This window comes from Dipodomys spectabilis, unplaced genomic scaffold, assembly GCF_019054845.1.
Source record: "Dipodomys spectabilis isolate Male_0828 unplaced genomic scaffold, ASM1905484v1 ptg000317l, whole genome shotgun sequence".
Classification (NCBI taxonomy): domain Eukaryota; kingdom Metazoa; phylum Chordata; class Mammalia; order Rodentia; family Heteromyidae; genus Dipodomys; species Dipodomys spectabilis.
The window spans coordinates 1,808,661-1,817,456 of record NW_024870994.1 but is presented as its reverse complement, the minus strand read 5'-3'; the positions used below and the strand labels follow the sequence as shown (position 1 = coordinate 1,817,456).

The 8,796-nt window shown below is 62.6% G+C and overlaps 1 protein-coding gene across 2 annotated transcripts; it reads left to right on the top strand.

The window, feature by feature from the left end:
* The first annotated feature begins 346 nt into the window (after positions 1-346).
* Spata2 (spermatogenesis associated 2) lies at positions 347-8,012 on the top strand. Of its 2 annotated transcripts, XM_042702196.1 has the most exons (3): positions 347-405; positions 4,738-5,166; positions 6,214-8,012. In XM_042702196.1, the coding sequence occupies exons 2-3, from the start codon at positions 4,849-4,851 to the stop codon at positions 7,420-7,422; spliced, it is 1,527 nt and encodes a 508-aa protein (XP_042558130.1). In that variant the 5' UTR covers positions 347-405; positions 4,738-4,848; the 3' UTR covers positions 7,423-8,012. The 2 variants fall into 2 exon arrangements, with proteins under 2 accessions (XP_042558130.1, XP_042558129.1); XM_042702195.1 differs by lacking the exon at positions 347-405 and having other exon boundaries at positions 4,707-5,166.
* The last annotated feature ends 784 nt before the right edge of the window (positions 8,013-8,796 follow it).

Here is an 8,796-nt window from a genome sequence, read left to right as displayed (position 1 = left end):
GTTTCCATGACAACCCGGCTAACCAGCGTCCCGCGGCGGGTGGGTGCGCCACTTCCGGCTCGTTTATTTCCGGGTCCCTGTCCAAACTACAACAGACTACAACAGCGCATCCTTGGGTCCGAGGCGGCCTCCGAGAATCCCGAGCGCGCGCCTCCGACTCCCGCCTCCCCGTCGGCCGCCAGCGAGACCTCGGCGCGAGGCGGGCGTCGCCCCTTTCCCAGGCCCGGCGCGCAGCCACCGCCCCGGCTCTCCATGGACCCGCCCCTGGTATGCGTCACTTCCGGAGCGAGTGCTTCCGGGGCGCTGCCGACCCCGGGTACTGGTCTCCGTGCCCTGCAGCCGGCCGGGCTCCGGCGGCGGCCGCGCCTCCTGCTCGCTTCCCTCGGCCGGGCGCCGGCACCAGGGGTGAGTGGGGCCGCGGCGCGGCGGGGCGGGGCCGCCCTCAGCTGCGCGGGGCGGGGGCCTCCCGGCGCGGCGGGCTCGGCGGGGCCGTCGGGAGCGGGGCCGCTCCATCCCGCCGGGGGCCGCCTCGCAGGCTCCCGGGGCCGGCCGACGGCGGCTCGGGCCGCTCTGGAGGGCGCCCCGTCTCCGGCCGGGCGGGTCGGGGGACGCCGCGACCCTCGGGGGCGGCGCGCGGGGAGGGCCCGCGGGGCCGGGCTGGTGCGCGCGCCGCGACCTTGCGCGGGCCCTGCGGGTGCGGCCGCGCGCCGGGGACGCCGCCCGCGGGCCAGGCCGGTGCGGGGAGAAGGGGCCGTGCGGGCGTGCCCCGCACCTGACCCGCAGCGGGCGTCGCCGGGCCCGCCGGCCGCGGGGGGCTGGGCGGGGCCCGGTGATCCCGCGCCGCCCCGGCGTGAGGCCCGGAGACCGGCGAGCCTGAGCGCCAGCCCGTGGGAACGGCCCCACCTGGGGCGGGGGGCGCTTTCCCCAGCGGATGGGACTCCCCCCTCCCGGCGGCAGGCGTTACCGAGCCGGAAGTCGCCGCCGCTGGCCCTGGTCCCCGCGGGGAGGGAGACCCCGCTTCCCCCGGGGCCCTCGAGCGGCCGCTGCCCCGGGGAGCGTCGCCTTTGGGTCCCGGCCGCGCTGTGGGGGGAGGTGGGGAGGGTCTGTGGGCGTCTCTGGAGGCTGGTTAGGGGCGTGGGGCCTGTGGCACCCCAAGATGCCGCGCCAGGGGCGGGAGCCTCCTGCTTGCGGGGGGCGGAGGGGGGGTGAGCCGGGACTGCCCCTCACCCATCCCCGTTCGGAGGCTGAAGCTGGACCCAGGATGTTGAGACCTGTGGATTGAGGCTCTGGCACCAAAATAGCTTCTGCCTGAGCGGGGCGGGGGCGCCTTGCAGTGCGCCGCGGAGCAGCCCAGGGAAGCCACGCCGGGCCTTGCCGCCCCGGGCCCACCCCGGTTCCTTCAGATGTTCAAAAACCGGACCCCAAGAAACCCTAGCATCTCCCCTCCGCCCGTGCAGAATCTCCATCTCCAGGGATGTGCTTTGCCGAGGGGCCCAATTGAGGGTGCCACTCGAGAGCCCGTGGCCCTGGGCATTTGCCTGTTTTTAGCGCTCAGGATATTCACAGAGCGGTGGTGTTGTTGTTCCTCCCTCCCCCCCCTCCCCCCTGCCAGCCTGGCACGGCTTGTCACTCCAATCTTTGGGTTGCTTAGAGAAATTAACAGCTTCTGTGGCAGGGCTGTCTTGCTCCCCTGTAACCAGGTTGTGTGGTGTGGCGAGCGTGTTTTCTTGTGCATGCAGAGTACTGGGAATAAAATGCTGGCTCTGTGCTTGGGAAAGACACCAGCTCCGGCCAGCCACAAGGCAGCCTGTATTCTCAGAAAATGTATGCAGTAAGGATGATGTAACTGCCTCCCCACTGGCCAGGCTCTGACCAGCCTCTTCCCCATGGCCCTGGAGCTTACATCATAGGGGGCCTGCTCTGTGTGGGAAGATGAGAATTTTGCCACGACAAGAAGTTTCAGAAGTCAGCCCCGCCACCCGGCCGCCTCATGTGCTGTAGCTGATGAGCCTTTCAGGTAGCAGTGCTCACAGGCAAAGCGTCTGGGCCCCGCTAAAAGGCAGCATCTTGGTGTCAGGCTCAGGTCTTGCGCCAGCCTCACCCCCTGTGGCCCTGTGACGTGGGGCAAGCTGGTTCTGTGAACTGAGTCTCCTCCTTGATGTTGGGGTGTCATGTGGACTTCCTTGGTTTTTGAAGAGGACTTTTACTGTGAGTGGCTCTCATGTCACAATTCTTGGATGAGGCCAGACCTGTGTGCCTGAGTTCACAGCTGAGCCATCCTGGCCCTGCAGGGTGACTCTTAGTGGCCTGGCCTTGATTTCCTCTTCCATGAGAAGTGTAGTTGCCTGGGAAGCCTGAGAATTGCTTGGTGCTCAGTAGGGCTCATTGTTGGTCTCCTTCTCTTTCCTTTGCTTGACTATCTTTTAGCATTTGCCTTTTTTTGCCTTTTCCCTCTCTCCAAGGTCAGTTCAAGGTTCCTCCTCAGTGGGCTCTGCAGCCTTGGCGGTTGGCTGTGAGCACCCGCTGGACCCAGGTGGCCTGCTGGCGCATCGCAGAGCAGTGGCCCCTGAGCAAAGAGCGGAGCTGAGGACAAGGCAGCCTTCCTGGGCTCATGGCTGACTCCCAGAGACAAGTCACAGCAGTGTTTAGGAGGCGATGGTGTCTTTTTTTTTTTTTTTTTTTTTTTAATGTATTTTTGCAGTGTTGGGTGGAGCTCAGGGCTTTTGTATGCTAAGAAAGTTCTTTACCCCAGAGCTGCATCCCAGCCCCTGGATGTCCTTTTGAAATGGTTTTCAGATGAACCAAAAAGTAGTCCCTGGAACCAGATGCAGGATAGAAGCTTCTGGTAGATAAAGAACAGCCGTAGAGCCAATGCATGACTGGTGCATTTGACTGTTGTGGGAGTGGACGGCGTGCTTTGATGGCAGATGCTTATTAGCTCTTCAGTGTTGTCCCAATCTTCTCTGCTCTCCTCTGCTTTACCTTGGCCCACCCTGGTGCTATCCAGGCCTGGGCCCAGGTGGTACCCTGTTGCACCAGGGTCGGAGACCAGCTAGGAATCTTGACCCACCTTCAGCTGACCTTAGCTACTGGGAGCGTAGCCCACCAGGCTCCCCAGCCACTTCTCCCTCTTTAGCTATCTCCCGGGGTTCTGGGGGCACCCAGAGCAGCTGAAGGGGGGCCCACATCTCCTGTGCCAGCCAGTGTTAGGCACCGTGGGAGACAGAACAGACACGCTCCTTGCCTTTGTGAGTTCACCAGTGCCAGGTAGCAGGGAGACAGAGGGAAGTCGGAACAGCATGGAATTGGTGATTGTGGTTTCCCTAAATAGGGTGACAGTGAGGGACTGGGAAGCTAGGACTACCCAAGGTAAAAATTGACAGGTGGCCCCTAAGGGCTGGCCCTGGAGCCAAGGCCTAAATGGGGGTAAATGAGAACATGCAGGGGGACACGTGCAAAGGGCCTGAGGCAGAGGCGCGCCTGAGCTGCCCGCCGGTGCAGCCCAGAGAATGAGGCATTGCTGTTGGCTGGGCAGGAGCCCAGCCAAGGTGCCTCCACCTCCAGCAGGGGGTGAAATGTCCACCCAAGTGGTGCTGTGCCCTCTGGAGCCCCCAGGAATCTCCCCCAAACCGAGGCCAGCCAGGCCACTGGCTCTTTGGGGCAAAGATGATTTTATTGCCTTTGAGCTGAGCAAAGATCTGCACTTGGACCGGACAAGCCGCACCCAGTCCCTTGCCCTCCCTGCTCAGGCAGTTACAGGGCACTGCAGAGGTGGCCTTAGTCCTGAGCAGGGCGGCCCCACCCAACGCAAGGACGGCAGTGTGGGCTGGGCAGCCCCGCGGCTGGAGGGGCCTGTGGAGGGCGCGGCCCTCAGAGGGCCCTCACCCACAGGGAACCCTCGCAAACTCACCTTAGTAAAGGTCACTGCCCCAAGAGGTTGAGGTTGGCTCAGGTGACCTGAGAAGCCCCCGGGTCACGCTCGGTGGCTCAGCAGATGAGGGGCACAGAGCCTGGGCCCTGCTCTGGAGGCTCTGTCCCTGGCCAGCTGCAGAACGCACCCACAGGGACACTGGTTGCATCCCTCTCCCTTGCTTTAACTCTACAGTGGCACCTTCTGGTTCTTTGGCTAAATAAAATACGAAATTGTAGCCAGATGCTATTCACGCCTGTTATCCTAGCTACCCGGGAGGATGAGCTCTGAGACTCAAAGTTCAAAGTCAGCCCAGGCAGAAAAGTTCCTGAGATTCTCATCACCAATTAACCATAAGAAGCTGGAAGTAGAGCTGTGGCTCAAGTGGTGGAGCGCCAGCCTTGAGCACACCGAGCTCAGGGACAGCGCCCAGGCCCTGAGTTCAAACGCCAGGGCTGGACTCCCTCCCTTCCCCTCTCCCCCCAAAAAAGTAAATGGCAGAGATTGTGGAGGTGGAACCCAGGACCTGTATTTCTGACCATGCCCACTGTCCCCACTAGAACTTTCTGGTTATACCCTTAGAGGCCCTGGGGTCAGACCCCGCTGTGCTACAGCTGTGTGTCCTGCCAGTCCCTCCGTGTTCACAGCGGTGCCCACCGCTGCTCCTCCCTGCCCCCGGGAAGCAGGGTGTGGCAGGAAGGGCATGGACTTAGGGACTCTGGGGCCCTGCCTATGGAGCCCAGGCCTGTGCTGGGCTGGGCTTTGCCTCCGCAGGCCAAGCCAGGGTAGCCTTCAGCGGTAACGCGCCTCTGTGCCTCCCCTTGCAGGGCCTCCGAGGGTCCCGGCCGGCGCCATGCCGCTGAGTTTAGCCCGGGCCCTGCCTGCAGCCCAGCAGCCATGGAGGAGGTGAGGTAGCCCCGTCTGGGGAGCCCAGCTCCATGGAGACGAAGTACAAGGATGAATTGTTTCGGAAGTACGTGCAGTTCCACGAGGGCCATGTGGACGCCGGGCCCAGCCAGCAGCGGCCGGGCAGCGATGAGTTCCTGCGCGTGGCGGCCTCTACCCTGCTCAGCCTCTACAAGGTGGATCCCTTTTATCGATTCCGGCTGATCCAGTTCTATGAGGTGGTGGAGAGCGCGCTGCGCTCTCTGAGCGGCTCCAGCCTGCGGGCTCTGCACTGCGCCTTCAGTGTGCTGGAGACAGTGGGCGTCAACCTCTTCCTGTACCCCTGGAAGAAGGAGTTCCGAAGCATCAAGGTGAGGCGGGCTGCCATGTCCACGGCTCTCCCTTCTCCCTTCTTGTCCCTTCCCGGCCCTAGGATGCACGGTGGCGAGCCTGTGGGTCACCTTCTATTGGCTGAGCCCCACGTCAGTCGTGGTAGCAGGAGGAAGGGAGTTTGGGGGGGCCGGGGTGCACCGTGGTGTGCTCCCTCCATCCCAGAGTCTAAAGAGCCCCAGGGCTGGGGCTGTGCACTCCCTAGCCTCCGCCTTCTTCAGCTAGCCAGCCTTGGCCTTTCCCTGCCCCGCGCCTCCTGGGTTTGGCTGAGGCCATGCTAACCTGTTTTTTATTCATTTTCTTTTCTGTGTGCCAGTTTTGTGGTTTGAACTTAGGGCCTTGGGCAGTGACCCTGAGCTTTTGGGCTCAAGGCTGGCACTCTACCACCTGGAGCTGCAGTGTCATTTCTGGCTCTTTGGTGGTTATTTAAAGGTAAGAGTGTCACAGACTTTCCTGCCCAGCTTTCAAGCCTCAGTCCTCAGGTCTCAGCCTTGTGAGTGGCTGGGATTTTATGTGGGAGCCACTGTGCCCAGCAATCTCTCTCCTTTTTTTTTTTTTTTTTTGTCGGTCGTGGGGCTTGAACTCTGGGCCTGGGCGCTGTCCCTCAGCTCTTCAGCTCAAGGCGAGCGCTCTACCACTTGAGCTACAGCGCCACTTCTGGTTTTCTGGTGGTTTATTGGAGATAGGAGTCTCACGGTCTCTCCTGCCCGGGCTGGCTTTGAACCGAGATCCTCAGATCTCAGCCTCCTGAGTAGCTAGGATTACAGGCGTGAGCCACCAGCGCCCAGCTCCTTTTTTTTTTTTTTTAACCAGTCCTGGGATTTGAACTTGGGGCCTGGGCGCTGTCTCTGAGCTGCTTTTGCTCAAGGCTAGCACTCTACCACTTGTGCCACAGCGCCACTTCTGGCTTTTTCTGTGTATGTGGTGCTGAGGAATCAAACCCAGGGCTTCATGCATGCTTGGCAAGTACTCTACCGCTGAGCCACGTTCCGAGCCCTCAACCTCTTTTCTGACCCCTCTTCTCCTAGACGTACACGGGCCCTTTTGTTTACTATGTCAAGTCTGCTCTGCTGGATGAGGACGTGCGGACCATCCTGAGTTACATGGGCTACGTGCCCGAGCTGGGGAGCGCGTACAAGCTCCGGGAGCTCGTGGAGAGCCTGCAGGTGAAGATGGTCTCCTTCGAGCTCTTTCTGGCCAAGGTTGAGTGCGAGCAGATGCTGGAGATCCACTCGCAGGTAAAGGACAAGGGCTACTCTGAGCTGGACGTGGTGGGCGAGCGCAAAAGCAGCGGGGAAGACGCGCGCAGCTGCTCGGAGGCCCTGCGGCGGCGGGCGGAGGGCAGGGAGCAGCTGACCGCCTCCATGGCGCGGGTGGCGCTCCAGAAGTCAGCCAGCGAGCGCGCGGCCAAGGACTACTACAAGCCCCGCGTGACCAAGGCCTCCCGGTCGGTGGACGCCTATGACAGCTGCTGGGAGAGCAGGAGGCCGCCCCTCAAGGCCTCGCTGAGCCTGCGCAAGGAGCCCGTGGCCACAGACGTGGGGGGCGACCCAAAGGACGGGTCCACCCGCCCATCCCCCTCACCCCTGGCCATGTCCAGCTCCCCCCACGGCAGCCCGGGTGCCATGCCCCCCGCCTCGCCCAGCAACGGCCTCGGCCTGCTGCGCGGCACCTACTTCTCCACCCAGGAGGATGTCGATCTGTACACAGACTCGGAGCCCAGGGCCACCTACCGGAGGCAGGATGCTCTGCGGCCCGATGTATGGCTGGTCAGGAGTGACGGCCCGGCCCTCTACCACAAGCGCTCGCCCCCCACCAAAGAGTCCGTCCTGTCCAAGTGCCAGAACTGCGGCCTGCCCTGCAGCTCCTCCCTCTGCCAGCGCTGCGACAGCCTGCTCGCCTGCCCCCCGGCTGCCAAGCCCGGCGCCTTCCCCGGGAAGGCCTCTGCCCATGACGGCCTGGCCCTTGGGGCCCCGCTGCGGGAGAAGTACGCCGGCCAGACCCAGGCCCCACACGCCAAGCCCAAGCCTGCCGCCGCCGCCACCTCGCGCTGTGGGTTCTGCAACCGCCCCGGCGCTGCCAACACCTGCACCCAGTGCTCCAAAGTGGCCTGCGAGGGCTGCCTCAGCGCCTACCACTACGACCCCTGCTGCAAGAAGGGGGAGCTGCACAAGTTCCTGCCCAACAGCCAGCTGAGCTACAAGACCGCCCCGTTCTCACACCTGGTCTACAGGTAGACCCGCGCCGCGCCACGCCGCGCCTCCCCAAGGGCTACGCCACCCGCGGCAGCATCACCACCGCAGACCACGCCCGGCCACAGCCACGCGGGCGCCACGGCCACCGGCCGCCCACCTGCCACTTCACGGCCACTCATCTCGCCCAGTGGCTGCTTTGTCGTTTGGCAAGAGAGTGGGTGGCACTTCTGTTCAGTTGAGTTTTGCTAATCTCTCCACTTCCTGTTGCGCTGGTTTGGTTTGTCTCCTGGAGGGGGTCTCTATCTGCGGGACACCGCCCTCTCCCCTGGAGTCCCCCCCCCCCCCACGCACACACATACACAGTGGTGAGCTAGAGCCCTGTCGGCTTGCGAAATGAGCCCTCCGGCCACACGGGCCCATGGCTCCTCTCTGGCCATCCTCTTCCAGGTGCAGGGGTCCCCATGCAGACCCCGCCTCTCCAGGGGTCAAAGGTGAGCCAGGCTCTGACACTGCAGAGGGGACCCCCAGCACCGACCCCATTCTGTTTGCACACGCCCCTCTTCCTGTTCTGTAAATAGATATTTTTTGAGATTTATTTTTAAATAAATATTGAACTTGCTGTGTTCAAAGTGGTTAAACGTGAATGATGTAGCTGTTTATAAACACACTGGGTTCTTCCGTCTTCCAAGGGCGGCCTCTGCCCTCTGCTGCCGCCTCTGCTGGCCAGGTGAGAGGGGGCCGGGGCAGGGAGAAGCTGGCCGCACCCCTCTCCCTCCGGTGGAGCTCTGTCTTCCGCGCTACACCTACCTCCGGGGTGCAGCGTCTTGCAGACTGACCCCTCAGTGGGGGCTCGCGAGCCCTGGCCCCTTTCCCTGGGCTCTGGCGCCTGCCGAGAGTGAAGCCGGCTCTCCAAACTTTTCTCCAGGCTCCCGCAGAAGGAAGATGAGGTGGGGCGCCCGCCTGTCCCGGGCCTCCTGCTTCCAGACACTAGAGACTCATGGGCACCGACACTTGCCGTCATTTTGCACTAGGAGTGGGCAGAGCAGCATGTGTGTCAGACAGACACACCCGCCCTGCACTGAGCCTCCCACTTGTACACCCGAAGCTCCTCATGTGAACGATCTCTGGGTTTTCCTTTTGGGGGTGCAAGAGTGGGGCAAGAAGTTGGAAATGGATCACTCCTGAACTGAGGGCGTGCGTGTGCCATGCACACGGGAGTCAGTGCCCGCAGAGGCGCCGGCTCTGCCAGCTTCAACCCGGCTGCATCTTGAGACCACTGTGAATTTGCTGCCGCTCTTCCAGCTCAGCCGAGTGGTTTTAAGGTTTTCCAGCTCTTCCACGGCTCTTTTTATATCCGTCTGGTAGATCCTGTGTCGATGTATATAAAGTTGAATTGCAGCCACCAGCCTGTGGGGC

What these genes read in the sequence shown, in the direction of transcription:
- Spata2 (XM_042702196.1), top strand. Translation starts at nt 4,849, where the DNA reads ATGGAGACGAAGTACAAGGATGAATTGTTTCGGAAGTACGTGCAGTTC. An exon ending in AGGAGTTCCGAAGCATCAAG is followed by an intron (nt 5,167 to 6,213) that starts GTGAGGCGGGCT and finishes CTCTTCTCCTAG; the next exon opens with ACGTACACGGGCCCTTTTGT.